Source organism: Melanaphis sacchari, unplaced genomic scaffold (assembly GCF_002803265.2).
Source record: "Melanaphis sacchari strain LSU unplaced genomic scaffold, SCAv2.0 Contig123_pilon_pilon, whole genome shotgun sequence".
Classification (NCBI taxonomy): Eukaryota; Metazoa; Arthropoda; class Insecta; order Hemiptera; family Aphididae; genus Melanaphis; species Melanaphis sacchari.
This window is the reverse complement of record NW_020270491.1, coordinates 937404-954189: the sequence shown is the minus strand read 5'-3', so window position 1 is coordinate 954189 and position 16786 is coordinate 937404. Positions and strand designations below refer to the sequence as shown.

Here is a 16786-nt window from a genome sequence, read left to right as displayed (position 1 = left end):
GTATGAATTCAACGTGGCGAACAATTTGGAAGGAATGTGTATTCGATGGACCAGAAACCATACCCATTTGTACAAAAAATCAAGATACCTACTCTAAAAATTGAGCGTAAAAAATTTCCCGAGCTAGAAGAAAAAGAAGATATTGATGAAGGTATTTATTCTTATGAGGAAGAACTAAGTAATGAAGATTTACTAGAGTTAAAACAAAATCAACATTATGACAAATTTCAATACGAAGTAAGCGAAAAACCGAATGAAAAAGTTCTTACGATAAAAGGATTATCTAAAGGCCTTCAAATTATAAAAGATGAAGATTCAAATCATGAAAGATTTTCGCAGGTTGAGCGAAATGTTTTGAACAGCTTAGTGTGTTACCGAGAATTGTATCATGATAAAAAAAATGCAGCAAAACAGTCAACATTTGGCTTATTTTTTAATTTTTAATTTTAATTTAATTGTAAATACGTATGTAAATCTAATAATCAGTTTTCATTAATTTTGATATAATATGTAATTTAATACAAAAAATTAATAATGTAAGAATAAAATAATTAAATCGTGCAATTATAATAACTATAATAATACATACATACATACATACATACATGATACATACATTGTTATTTATTGGCAGGAACCCTTTATAATAAAATGCATTTAAAAAGTGTTTTACTTAACGTTTTTTCGGTTAACGTTGTGTTTTCCAGGAACCTAACTTCGACGTTAAACGAGGACTTACTATATATATATATATATATATATAATTTAATTTATGTTTAATTATTATCTTTGCGGTTTTATGTGTTCAATAATATACTTAATTTTGAAATTATAAATGAATATAGTTGTATAAATGATTACATTCATAAACATATAATATATGTATATAAACATTATAATATAGTATTCAATCTTTGTTTGAAAGTATTTATTAATTTTTATAAATTATTGAATAAGCATTGTGTAACATCAGTTTAAATACTTTTCTGGTTTTAATTAAATTTTTTCCTACAGATTAATAATAAATAAATATAATTATCTTATGTTATTTATTTTTTAATCTATCCAACCTAACTAATACAGTCTTATTAGATTAATCATTAAAAATACAATATCACAAGTTTTGTTTTCTTCGAAAAATTGCAACACACAATTAATTTTTTGTCTGTGCGATACCTTTAAAACAAGGAGGTTGAGTTAGTCTTTTTTTTTTCTATTTTAGTAAATTAGTGAAATATATTGTGGCTTCTTTTAAGAAATTTTGTATAGTTCCTGATTCAGTTAATGCAAACAGATATGAGTTTTGGCTATACAAAGATATGCTATTAAGACAATCTAATAAATGATTGATAAATTTAATAAAATCTGCGGTATTTGATGAAATGTTACTTTGAAGTCATCCAGTTTGTGTACAAATTCGAATTGTTGCAGACATAGAATGGCTCAATAATTGTGCTGCTAATTTAGCACTCATTTTTTGAAAAGAATTTGGATAAATATGTGCATCTGTTATTTTTATTTAATTCTAAGATTTGGCTTATCAACTAAATAATTAAATATTTTAATCAACTACATTAAAAGGAATTCTATTTCTTATGAACAAATATTCTAATTTTTGAACGTTAGCGATTATCTAACTTCGCTCTTTCTCCCTCACCACCAAAAGTACTATGGTAGAGGTACTAGAACCTTGAATCTGGATAGTGGACACCCTACGCATTACTCACCAACTTATGAAAGGGTAGTGGATATTGCCAACTTTACACCACTTCAACACTAGCGCTATCTATCGGTTGTATCACATTTACACTAGCACTTCCCTACTGTTGCATCATTTTCTACACTAGCGCTCCATACTGAGACTGCATCATATGAATGGTCATCAAATATTAAAATTGCATTGTCAGTTCATCTATAGAATGGACTCTATTCTAAAGTCAATAATTTAAAACTTTTTACTATATAAAAAAACAGACACAAAAAAAGTGTTGAGTATAAATCCTCACTAAGTTTTAAGTAAAGTGTATAATCAAGTGATTGTACTGTTTATACTAGTACACGTCGAGTATATCATATTCCGGTGAGTTTAGTCTGTGACACGAGATGGCGCTATTCGACGAGTTTGTTTCGAAACCGTCATCTTGACAACAAAATGGTCTTTAAAAACTTTAAGTTAAATAAACTATCGGTTTTATTGATTTATAAGTATAAAATTTAAATTCAACTGTTTGAATATTTTCATTTATAATTATTGCCGTTATCGTTATTATTGTTTTACGGTCATCTCTGATAACGTGGCTACTAATTTTTAAGAATAGCGATCATCTATAATAGGATCTCGAAAAAACTTCCGTGTTGGGAGTTTTTGGCCACATCGTATGTAACGTAGTACATGCCTAATCGTAATTAACACGATTGGTGAGCACTATTTACATACGATGGGTTTGGTACTCCCAGATATAATTCATAAATAAATCATACATAAAATGGCAATTTTAGTATGTTCGTTGCGTCTAGCACGACACACGGAGAGAAAAATGCTGTTTTGTGTATTCGTTGCACGACTTGTGAATGTTTTTTATTTTAATATACGCGTATTATTTTTCCATTGTATTCATGTTTTAAAACGGTTCAAGCCAGTGTTAATTTAAGTTTTACTATAAACTTGTATTGTTATATACCGTGTTTTATTTTATTATTTCAACACATATTATACGGCGAGATGACGCTTATACCAATTAAGTTAATATATTCAAACAATGTAGTACCGGACGGTTAGGGTCAGTGGCGGCTCGTGACTTGGAAGATGGGACGATCGCACCCCCTAATAAAATTATTTAAAAGAAGAAAATTTATATTCTTAATACTATATTTTCAAAAAATAATTGTTATTAAAACTGCAATCTTTGAACTTCTAGTAATATTTTGTCGTGTACGAATTGCAAACATTAAATTTATTTCCTTCAGATACCAGGAGCATATGGGTAGCATGCAGTATCCACGTTGCACAACCGGCAACGTCGTCCAAGCAATTGTTCTGAAACGTAAATTATAATCGAAGGCACTGCAATCGTGTGCGTGCGGGTACGTTTAAGCTGCAATCTTATTGTGGGGTCTGGACGACCGGTAGCGTCGTCCATACAATAAAATATTAGTATGATACTATAATGAGTAATTTATTTTTAAAATTAACTGTGTGTAAGCTCGTCGTTGTCGGTTGCTAATCACTTCTATTATTGTCCATTATTATTTGTACACATTTTTATTATTTAATAAAACTATTATTATCTATAATAGAATAAGCAAAGACTCATAAATCATAATCGTGTGTATAGGCATGCGTGTACATTTCAACTGCGGTCGTCTTAAATACGCGTTTTGGACGACCGACAGCGTCGTCCGTAATATCCATTATCCAGCGACACGGTAGTGTCGCGAGCTAAGTAAAAAAAAAAAAGGCGAAGCACTCGACCGTGTATATATAGAAACTAACATTCCCATTTAATACGTGTTATATTTTGGTATTCTTTATTAAGGCTGTAGGTCTAATAAATGGACAAATCGTTAGAATTTGGTATCAATCGATCGAGAAATCATAGGCTACGTGCTTTTATAATTTCAATAGAATCGGTTGAATAATATTTTAGTTATGATCAAAACTGTGGATATTTTAAGTGATCATTTATATTACTTCGCCGCCGGCTGCCTTTAAACGCGTCATGTGGACGGAGACGGGTGAGGGATTCTTGCGACGGCGGCGTGTGTCTCCCACTACTATTGCTTCCACCACCGCTAGACACATACAACACACCAACACGCGGACATAGTTCACTATCGCTATCGGTATCGGTGCGTTCTGTTTCGTAAAATTTCGTTCTTTCGTCTCGCGTCCTGTGTACGAGCTTGTTGTCTGCGTTATTGTTTCTTATCGGCAATATTGTTATTCTATCCGCGTGGTATCACCTAACCTAATCGATTGTTATCATTGTCCATTAAATCGTGGTGCAAAGATGTTTACATCATAATAATGAAAAATAAAATATATTGACCTAATAAAAACTAATGATATCCCAACAAAACACTCCGTCAACTCCGTGTAAAAACGCTAAGTAAAAATATAAATGCCATAAAATGTGTGATATAAGGTTGGAATCTAGTAAATAGTCTAATATTAAAATGTATTAGTAATTATTCAATTTAATAAAATTGGTTATTTATATTAATTTATAATATGAATTATTTTAACTAAAATTTATCCAAATTTAGTTTACTTGGTCGGAAACAAATTTTATTTATCTTAATGGTCTGCATTATTTATTACATAAACTTAGTACTTGACTATACATTTTAGGCTGAATGTTCCGGCAAGTAAACTAAATTTGGATAAATTTTAGTTAAATAATTCATATTATAAATTAATATAAATATTTTATTAAATTTGAATTAATTAATAAATACATTTACATTAGACTATTCTAGAATTCACCTTATATCACATTTATGCATTTATATTTTTATAGCGTTTTTTACACGGAGTTGACGGAGTGTTTTTGTTGGGATAATATATTTCTATTTTATATTACGACCTGCGACTAGTAAAAAGCAGATTGTTTTCATACGTCTTATAACTTGTAAGTAAAATTTTAAAATAAAATATTAATATTTTTGTTATATCTATGATTATAGCAGAACCTATTATATTATTTAAGTTGCACTCCCACTGCCAGCACCCACGAGCCGCCACTGGTTAGCATAGGCGTAAATTTGGCTTATTAGAAGGGGTGGGGCTAAAATTATAAACATAGAATAGGCCCGCGGAGGGCGTCACCCACCGCACCACCACATACGTTTTACAATTTTATTACCTATAACATTTATTTTAAAAGATATATATAAATACTTCAAATTTATTTATTAATAATATTTTTTTCTATATTAATTAATTTAACATTATGTGTTTATGTTCATTTGCATATTTCTTAAGTATAGTCTCTTTATTAATATTTTTGGTATCACTTTTTTCTATGTACAAGATAGACACTTGATTGAATCTATCTTGTGACATAGATGTTTGTAACCACGTTTTTATCCGGCGCATAGTAGAGAAGCTTCTCTCACACGTGGAGGAACTAATAGGTAATATCAAAGCTATTTTAAACAAATGAAACAAGTTTGGGTAAACATTTTCATGTAAAATAAGCTTTAAGTTATCTGCTGTTAATTCTTTTGAAGTACCATATGTTTGGATTATACAATTTTTAGCAACGGCCATTTCAGCTTTCAATGAATTAACAGAAATACTAATAAATCCTAAAAAAATATGAAATATAAAATTAAATATTAACTTATATATAAAGTATATGATTCTCATAAAATATTATCGCTATATTTACTTTATAATGATCAATAAGTACTTTCTTCAAAATCTAGATTTAAAAAGTTATCTATAGATTTTGCCATTTCTAAACTTTCAGATGAGAATCGTTTATTCATATTTTCAATTATGCAATCCTATATAGGAGAATAAGCGTGACATCTGAAATAATCTTCTATATTTTCCTCTAATTCGTTAGGCGTGTTGTATTGAGCACTTGTAGTTGTACTCAAAACAAAATAAGATAGACTATTTGGCTGTAACCTTTTTCTTTTATAACCTTTGTTAAATTTATAATGAAAACAATAAACATTATTTAATGTTTATTTTTACTGTACTAATATTATTATATTATACATACTTTGCAATGGTTTTTCAATTGTTAAATGATGGTCTACACAAAATTGTATTATTTCTTTCCACATTTGTGAAAACGCAACAGGATTTCTTAAATTCTCAAATGACTTAATAACAATTTGTATTAAAATTGCTGCGTTTCCTAGTGTAGCTGTCTTTGACTGCAGTTGGATTGATAATATGTTAATCATAGTAAGAACCTTTTGAAGAATAAATAAATGAACTACAAATATTCCTTTTTGCATATTTATGAGAATTCCCGATAAATTAAAATAATGGTTTGTATAATAAAAATAAGTTAATTAAATTATATGAAATAAAAATGTATAAATTAGTTATAAATTATAATTTATACCTATTGATTCGTTAACATCTTTATCATTATTCTTTTCAATTTCTTCTTTTAATAATATTATGATAGAAGCATAACATTTTTGTACAGCCTCACAATGTTGATATCTACAGTTCCATCTCGTGTCACTAAGCCATGTTAAAGTCATTTTTTTAATACCTAATTTATTTTGAATGTCAATGAGATTTTTATTTTTTGTTGGTTGAGAAAAGTGGACATATAATGACTCTAATGTATGAAAAACATTTCTTGATTCCTTTAAAAAAATAATATAATAAATATACCTAATAAAACACAACAGATTCATAAAATTATACAATATTTTTACATACCTTTACAATTTTACACATATCAAGCACTACAAGGTTAACACTGTGAGACATGCAGTGTGTATAAATAGCATAAGGAAATTTACATTTTATTAAAGCTTATACACCATTAAATCTCCCTGACATAACACTAGCTCAATCATAAGACTGGGCTACCAGTTTAGAATTAGGATTTAATCCACATTCCTTAAGGTATTTAAGTATATATTCACAAAGAGAGTGAGCATTTTGACTTTCAGAGCAGTCAATGAAACCAATGAACTTTTCAACAATGTCTAGCCCTTTACAATAACGTATATATAAGGACATTTGCTCTTCTTTATAGCATCTACAATATAAATAGGAAATCAAATAATGATTTTTTTAAGCTAAATAAATACAATGTATAATTGATTATAGCACAAAATTCAATAAAAAGTATTTTGAGTTAATTAAAGATAAAAATATATTTTTTTTAGTATTTAATTAAAAAATATATTACCTAACCTCATCACACATTATACCAAATACACTATCTCCTACTTCAGAAATAATTTTATCTCTTACTATTTTGCACACATTTCAATAATACTGTTTTGAACCAAAGGGCTAGTGTAATTTGTAGTTTGCAGAAATTTTACAGAAAACTCTGGTACATATTTGGACATTAATTGACATGCTTCTTTGAAATTTCCTATAAAATTACAATAATAAATTTTTAACTATGTTGCAAGTTATATTATAAATAATTATTTTAAAACCTACATTAAAAATAATTTATCTACCTTTATTTAGCGAATCAATAGACTCATCATGGCCTCTAAATGGTAGCCCCTGGAAACTCAAATATAATGTGATATCGATCAAGGTTTTAATATAATTTCTATTAGCTTCAACCTCTAATTTATGTTGTATTGATAATTGTGTATGCACACTACCAATGGTCTCAGTATTATTATGTCCTAACCATTTAGCAGTACTAGTAAGATGACTTTTAGTACCAGCATGAGCTTTAAGCTTAGACTGTTTATTTCCTGTGATACCTCTAGACCCACTTAACTACTATAATTAAAAAACAAAGTTAGTATTACCATAATTACTAGTTTAATAGTTACTACTTATAATTTAATAATCATTAAAATAAATAAATCAAAAATTAAGAGGACGTTGTACCAGCATGTGTTGTCTTTGTCTTACACATGTACGACATAGCAAATGTTTGTTCACCAGTTTCAATAGTGTGCTGTTAGTTTTGATATTAGAGTAAATTGTTCAATTATTAAACTTTTAGGTAAGAACTTTATCTGTGTTCTCTTGTCAGTTTTTTACGATACCTATTTTAACTTTTAAGTGAGTTATGAGCGTAAAATATTAATATTTGAAAAAGCTTATAATTTAGTATTATTTTTACTTAAAAGTATAATAATAGAACAGTTTACTTTAATATCAAAACTAACAGCACGCTATTGAAACTGGTGTACGAAAATTTGCTATGTCATAGGTGTGTAAGACAAAGACAACACATGCTGGTACAACGTCCTCTTAATACTAAAATAAGCTTTAAAGGTAAAATAGTTGTAATTTGTTAATTTGTTATTATAACTGTATAATTTATACATACTTTTTTATAATTTCTAAAACCAATTTTTGAAAATATTCCTTCATTATCGTTGGCACTAAAATTACTACACGGAGAGCAATATAAAGCATCATTTTATACTGTATTCTAACCAATTGTGTTGGTTAAAATATGAAGCATTAAAACTGCGGTTTTGTTTCCCAAATTTGGTCATAGGGTAAGACTGAAAAAACGTTAAAAAAATTAAAAATATTTTATTAGTTTCTATTAAACATTATTAATAAGTAATGTATAATTTCACATAATAATTATAATTACCTTCAAAACTGGTCTTATTGGACCAGATTGCAAATTGCCAAGATCAATTTTTTCGTCATTTTTTGATAAGTTTGTATAACTAGAGTTAGATTCATAATCGGTTTTATTTAAACACGATGTGCTTCTAGAAAAGCTAGAGAATGCTAATAAATCAGAATCAAAGCTATCGGAATCATTATCCGAATTTTTTTTTAATATATCTGGTTTAGGTTTTTTAATATTAAAAATATCACACACACGTTTACTCATAGTCAATGCTGTTATAAAATAGTAACTGATCAATCAGTATTTAGTGTGTACTGTTTACTGTAATACCGTCGTCCGTCATAATAATGACTTCAGTATCGTAACAGATTGTTAATTGTATTGCGATTTTACTTAAATATCGAAGATAGTGATTTTTCCTATTAGCGAAATAATAGATGCTAAATACACCATACGTCGTGTATTGTTTATACCATTTCTAGAAACCTATTTTATCATGACATTTAATTAAACCGTTATCGCTGTAGTTATAAAATATTAACGTAATTCAATCATTCTAATTTTATTATAAATTTACAATACAAAATTCATACATGATGCATGTCTACGCATGCAATTATGTTTTTTTTTGATTTTGAATTCCCGCCATGTACGAGTAGATAGTATATGTAATGTGGTATGTTATCATCCTGCTGTCGCGGTCCTAACCACTATATTGTTATCATGGCATTGTAGTGGTTTTGCGCCCGACCGCTCCGATGATAACTGCCATTTAAATGTTATTTTTGCTCGTTTTACTGTATTTTCTGCATGTAAGTTTTGTATTGTTTACTCATCAGTGCCATTTATTGTATATTATAAGTTATTTCATCAAGCTCTTTGTGTTGGCACTGTATGATCGTTACTGTGTTCATGTTTGTTAGTACCGAACCCGTCAAAGGCTTGCAGCTTTGTCGCCGGTCTTTTCTTTTTCTGTCACCTTTCGTCAGGCACACATCTATTACGGATATTATTTACAATCCAGGTGCATTCAATGTCTTGTTCTGTTAGAAAACCACGTGATTTGTGAATTGGTTTTCTAGTAAGTATCGTTTGTCCATTTTCTTGTTTGTATATTAAAATATTGTTTGTCTAGGTATTTATTTTTCATCAGCTTGGCTGCCATATTCTTTGTTTGTTCTTAAATATTATTGTTCTTGTACGTCCCCGACACGGTCGCGTGGAATAAAATCCATCAATTTTCACATATTATAAAGTGAGTTTTTTTTTTCTTTTGTTTGTTATATGTTCACGGCCGACGGGCCTTAACTAATTATATTATATTTATTAGTGCATTGGCTATTTAACATTATATTTTATAGCGTATTGCTATTTAGTTATTATATTATTAATGCATTAGCTATTATTGTTATTATTATTTGCTCATATTATGTGCATTGCATTTAAATAATTATCTTAATATTATATACAAATACAAATATTATTATTGGCTGTGATTATTATTGTTACTATTATTCAAATATATCTGTACATTAAAACTATACAGTCCACTATTCTATTTTATTTTACTATAAGTTGCGCCCAAGTTGCCCTATAAATTGTGAGCACTTCATGCGCCAACAATGCATGAACCTTAAAGTATATATTATAACACATACTTATCGGATATACTGTTTAGGAATTACATAGTGTATTTTATAATTTTCTTTAATAAAAAATCTGAAATTTGTTGAAAAATTTAAAAAAAAATTAAAGGGGGCTATACATTGTTTTGGGGGTCTAAGCCCCCCCCCCCCAATTTACGCCTATGCTGGTTAGGGTGAACATCGTGTTATTTAATAAAACAATTAAGACTTGATCACACGTCCTGGACTTCTCGGAATAGATGAAATCGCAGGAAAGGAGCCGAACTGATTAATAAGTATAATTTAGAGAGCTCCTTTAGGTCATCGGAAGTCGCCACCTCCCCAGTCACCACTCTTGTCAGTTAACCATTTATAAGGGAGACCACGACAAGAGCTGAGCAGACGATTAGAGATATTCGAGACGCTCAGAGGCAGATCGTAACACCACTTACGGTCTCGTCTATCAGTATTTCAGACTTTGGTCGTAACACCGCTCATCCATCTTATGCTTATAAAATTGTATTTTTGTACGAGTTAATTGTATTAAAATAAAGACGTTAATCATTTAACTTAAAAACACTAGTATTTCGTTTTCTACGTTGATATATGAATCGACGTTGACATAAGAGACGCAACAGTATATACATTAAACATGTATTTATAAACCTGAATAAAAGTTGTAATCATTAAATTTTAAAGATCAGCGGATCTCAAAAATAATTTAAAGTTATAAGGAAATGTATTTAATGAGATAAAAGCTATATTTTTTACTATTTGTACATTTTTAACAGTTACAACACGAATGATGTCATCAGAGTCAGGATGAACCTGTGTCACTCAGTCAATACACCAATTTAATAGTGGTTGATTATCTTCTATGACGAATACTAGTTCGTCTAGCTTGATGACTGAATTTTTATTGACTACATTCCATTTAGACAAGACTTATAATGTGCAAAGATATTCGATGGACTACCTACGCCAAGAAAATTACATCTTTTCCTGCACAATGCCATTGCTTGAGGTCATTCTGAGCGAGCCATACTTCAGGACAGACGGCTGGATTAGACTGCACTTCAGCTTCGACCGAAAGGCTACCGTGGGCACCACGTCAGGTGCTGGTTTCGTCCACGATGGCTCCGGCACGGGCTCCGCTTGGATAAGAGCCCAGGGTCTTGTTATCTTCAGCTGCTATTGGAGTACTTCCACTCCTGTTGAAGAATATGAAGCGTTCCTGTTTAATCTCGATCAAGATATCCGAGCAAGAGGTAACGTTTATATCGTTGTAGATTGCGACTTTTAACACACGAAACGTGGAGTAGAACTCTCACATAAACAGCCCGAGGGGTGAACTCCTTGCTGATTTCGTGGCCAGCTTGGGACTTGTCCTGGTAAACACTGGGGACACTCCCACTTTTGTCAGGGGAGAAGCTAATTCCATCATAGACCTAACCTAACCTCCGCCAGAGGTGCCCGAATCTCAGATTGGGAGACATTGGAGGACATCAACCTAAGCGACCACACTTACGTATCCTTTCGGATCAATCCTCCGCCCTTTGTCCTTCAGCTAGGATAGCCCCAGGAAACTCCTCGAGGTAGCACCCATCCGAGCTGGTCCTTGAGGCAATTAGATTTCCCAGCTTTCATAGATACGTCAATTCAACTTTTTTGGCGGCATGGGAAGGTTGCCCGAGCGTTGAGTCGGCTATCCACGCAGCCGAGACTCTGGACGGTTACATTATCGGTTCCTGTAACACTTCGATGTTCCTAAGGGCCATCGATTCTATGGATAAGAAACCTGTTTATTGGTGGTCCGAACGAATTGCGGAGCTTAGGTCTAGGGCCTATCAAGTTAGGTTAGGTTAGGAGAGCCTATCAAGTCTGCCTCAAAAGGCTGGGTCCGTAGGGCTCGGTAACCGAAAGAGCAACTTACTCAAAGATGAGAAGAGATCTCTGCTGTGACTTGTGAGATTAGGAAAGCCAAGGAAAAAGTGTGGAAGAACTTCTGCCTGCAGGTGTATACCTGTGTGCAAACCCTATAAGATCGTTATGAAGAAGTTTTGGATTGGCTGGACTAGACTCGCTTCAATGGGGCGTGAACGCATGATTACAGATTACTTGTTCCCAGCTGCTCCAGCCATTGACTGGGATTTGATGCCCTCTCCGGCGGTGAGGGACATCTTCGAAGCCTTTGACCTCGGCACGGACCAACTGGTCTTCTTCAGGGAAGTTCCTGAGTTTAAGATCTCTGAGCTAATCAAGGTCGTCAAGAAGATGTCCTCGGGCAAGGCCGGTGATCCTTCCAGTATCTCCAACGAGATATTGAAGAAAGTTGTCTTGGCCCACCCACTAGACACCGTCCGGATATACAATGAGTGACTGAAGTCCTTGTCATTCCCTGCAACTTGGAAAAAGGCTAAGCGGATCCTACTGCACAGAGACGCCAGAAAGTCAGAGGATTCCCCGTCTAGCTTCCGTCCGATATGCCTTCTGGACACCCCGGGTAAACTCCTGAAAAGGCTCTTACTGCAAATGTTAGAAGTGCACTTAGACGCAAATGACTTTGCTCATCGTGCCCCTAATCAATTTAGATTCTGGAGAAGCATCTTTACTGAGACCACAGTGTAACCACAACCTTACCTCAGTGTTACTACACTGGCGGCACAAGTTGCGGCTGGAAACGGAAGGCAGAAACAGCTTTGCGTTCTAGTAACTCTCGATGTCGAAAACGCCTTCAACTCCCTCCAGTGGCCGGTGATTGATGAAGCGCTAAGCACAAAGAGCATCCCGAGTACTTGGTGTTGATGACCCGGTCGTGGCTCACGGATAGGAAACTCCTGGTACGCGACCGCAGGGAAACCAAGTCAGTGACTTATGGCGTCCCGCAGAGCTCGGTCCTAGGACCGACCCTCTGAAACGTTGCGTACGTCGATCTGCTGAAGATGGAAGTGACCTCCGGTGCTTATCTCGTTGGATTTGCAGATGATCTGGTGGTAGTCGACGTTCTTTATTTGTAGTTGATAAAATTAATTTGATTTGCGTAGTTTCGGTAACTCTGATGGCAAAATTGGTGTGTCATGCCAACAGGACTTTTCTTTCTTGAGCCACTTTGGCCCATATCACCAAAGCTCAGATGAGATCATAGCTTGAACATCAACTCCTCTCGATATGAGGTCTGCAGGATTATCAGCTGTAGGTATATGATGGCCATTGAACTTCACACGAGAGCTCATTTATCTGTGCAACTCTGTTGCAACATAAACTTGAAGTGGTTTCAGACTATTTAACCATGCAAGTTAGTTGAATAAGTCCAAAAATGTATATTTTCTGTAGACAATTTAATGTTTATATTTGAGAATTCTTCTTTGATCTCCTCTGCAGCCAATTCCGATAGTAGTAATGCGCTGCACAGCTCAAGACGAGGAATAGTGGTGGTTTTGATTGGCGCAACCTAAGATCTAGCTGTGTATAACTTAACTTCTGCATTGCCACTTTGATTACTGGACCGAATTTAAATGCAAGCACCGTAGGCATGCTGGGATGCGTCACAGAAACCATGAAGTTCATTACTGTCAGCCCCAGGTAGTAGTAATGCTAGTCTTGGTATAATCAATTCATTGAGTGTAACCAAACTTGAATAAGATTTTAACCATTTTGATCTTATGTCTTTTGATAAAGTGTCATCTCAACCTATTTTAAAACTCCATACAAAGATCTTGCCTTTGATGGCAATAGTCCAAGCGAATCATAGACACTGTTTATATCTGATAGGAGATTGCGCTTAGTTATATGTTGAGGAGGAGTCCAACTTTTCATTGCAAACCGAAAACTATCTATAGATGGTTATCATGGTTACCATATAAGTCCCAACGCGCTCAACACCTCAGTTTCAGTAATATTTAGCATAAAGTTGGGATCCTTTTGATTATGTGGAAGGCTATTAAAGAGGTTGACAAACTTGAACACCATATTCGCAATGGAAATCCAGCATTACCAATAATTGAATGAACTTGCTTATGGATATCAAAGCGTTCTTCATCAGTATCACCCCCACTTATACGGTCATCTACGTAGAAGTCCTGACGCATGACTCTGCCTATTGGTGTATTTTCAACGAACGCACCAAGCTCATGGAGACAACGTGTGGCCAGGAAAGAGGCTGATTTTGTGAAATATGTGACTATTTTATATTTATAATGCCTTAGAGGTTCCTCAAGCTGCGAACGATAAACAATGCGCTGCAAATCACAGTCATCTTCGGATACTAGCACTTACCGGTATATTTTTTCTACATCAGCAGTTAAAGCAACACAATGTAGTCGAAAACTCAACAATATCTTAAATTTATCTGGTTGCATTTTTGGGCCCCTAAACATTGTCATTCAGTGACAGTTCTGATTTGGATGTCGCAGAGGCATCAAATATAACGCGCATTTTAGTAGTGATGCTATCTGTTTTAAACACTACATGATGTGGTAGGTAATAAGTAGGCTATCAATAGTCGGTGACGCTAATTCTATGTGACCCAAGGATTATATTCAGCAATAAAATTATCGTATTGATCAGTAAGTATTTTATCTTTTAGGAGTCGTCTCTCTAGATTTAAAAATCTTTTTTGAGCCATATCTAATGAATCACCAAGCCCCTTGGGATCTTGTGCCATTGGCAGCATTACTACGAACCTACCACTGTAATTACGACTGAATGTTGATTGAAAATGCTCTTCGGCTTTGAACTCTTCAAGAAAGCGTTGATTGGGCTTTGACTTGAAGAACGATAATGCAGATTGATTATGGATCATAAAGTTTGGTAATGTATTAGATGTTGACACAATCGAGATTTTGTCTGTTACTATCCATCCTAACATGGTACGAATCAAGCTGGCTAGATTTAATAATGGATACTTTTCACCATAAAGTATATCAAAAAATTTATCAGCACCCAACAATACATCTATAGGACTAGGAATGTGAAAATTTGGATTCGCTAACTGGTTTTGCATGTTATGGGGCATTTTCAAGTTGCCCCGAATGAGAATTTGAGAAGGCAAGGCACTGACTATAATCTGCAGGGAGTAAAACTTGACATTTGTCTTAAAATCACCAAAGCGTGAGAACATAACCGTTTCTTGAAATTGTTTGGCTGTTGATGCCATAGCAGAGACTCCAACAATATTAAGTGTATGCATATCAGTAGACAAGTTAAGTCTTTTAGTGCAGGAATTGGTAATAAAATTTAATTGAGAACCAGAGTCCAGGACAGCTCGGCAAGAATGTACGCGCCCAAAAGTGTCACATACATTGACAATGGCAGTGGCTAAAAGGACATTTACATTTTCAGAGCATCTGTATTACTAATATTTGTTTGTTCCTCATGAAGTTTTGAATTGTGTTTTTCCCCAAAACGAGGACATGGAGGAAAGAAACAAGAAGGAACTTGATGGCCAAAGTTAAAACAGTTGAAACAAAGCCTTGATTTCATCACAAAGTTCCTCTTATCATTTATGCTCATGTTGTTAAATTTATTGCAATCGTACAGTTTATAATGCTCAATACATAGAGGACATTTGCCAAAACCTTTTTCTTTGGATTTTAGAAGAAGTGGTTTTTTTATCATATATTTTGATATTTGAATTTTTTTTTGACGTTCTTCTTGGTTCATGTGACTGATAATTATTGATATCTCCTGCCTTATAAGCTGTTTTTCTGTTTGCTAGAAATTGTTCCACATAGAATAACATGAAAATATAACAACTGAATACTGTAGTATTTAAAATTAAAATTATAAATATTTAAACAGTTGAACATTAGTAAATACTAAAAATAGTTATTAACAAAATCAACAAAATTTTCTTTTTAATAGATAGGTAACTTTCCTACATGATCCTTATAAAAAAAAATAAAAATATTATAGTTTAATAATGACAATACTACCTATATTATGACTGGATATTTACTTAAAATATTAAGTTTTATCTTAAACAATAGAAACATTAATTTGTTTAATTACTTTAATTCTGGAACTGAATATGTAATTTCATCGATTGACAAATCTGCAACAAATTTGGGGGTTGCAATTTTGACAATAATTTAATTTCTATTGAACCAACACAAACCATCCAACTCTAGCCATTTCCAATAACTTCCTGATATAGCCAATGCTTTAACCTATAAAATAATAGATAAATATGAAAAAAAAATTGTTATTGGTTTTAATACTATTGGATTTATTACCTTATATTGGAATTGTGATTTCTTTATAGATTTTATTATTCCTAAGGAATATTCATAAATCACAATGACATGATCATCAACATTCAAGGTTTTACTGATTTTTTGTGCTTCTAAATTGTTTTTTCTAAATTAGGAACATTCTTAGAATTAATAACTTTGGGTTTTTTGATAGGAACTTTGTTTATTTCTCTAGATTTTCTCTTATTTTCAGTCTCATGTTTTTTCATCAGCCTTGCATTTATTTTTTCTAAAATAAGAGTTTTTTTATCCAACTTTTTATCTTCTTTTTCTTTTTGTATCTGCATCCATTTAATTGAGGTTATAGCATAAGGAACAGGCATTATTTTAGTTATATTTTTTAAATCACTATTTTCTTCTTCAGACCATTTAAAATGTTTATCCCAAATGTGTTGAGTTGAATTGTTACTATAATTATCTTGAACAGTTTCTTTATTTTTATGACTCCAGAAAGTTTTACTGTATTTTCTACTAATTCATAAATATTTTCACTATCAACTTTATCAATGTTATATAAACATTTGTTGAATTTTCTACTGTACTAGAAATATTCGATTAATAATTTTCATTGCAAATTGTATCACAATGTTTTGAATCTTCTACACTTGAAACTTGTGTCTCAGAAGTTTTTGATTTA

At 32.4% G+C, this 16786-nt stretch overlaps 1 protein-coding gene and 1 pseudogene across 1 annotated transcript; both read right to left on the bottom strand.

Moving 5' to 3' along the window:
• Positions 1 to 5403: 5403 nt before the first annotated feature.
• On the bottom strand, positions 5404 to 5976 carry LOC112590988 (annotated as a pseudogene).
• An 8438-nt stretch (positions 5977 to 14414) lies between these two features.
• On the bottom strand, positions 14415 to 15086 carry LOC112590978. Its single transcript, XM_025334597.1, has one exon. The coding sequence runs from the start codon at positions 15084 to 15086 to the stop codon at positions 14415 to 14417; it is 672 nt and encodes a 223-aa protein (XP_025190382.1).
• Positions 15087 to 16786: the final 1700 nt, after the last annotated feature.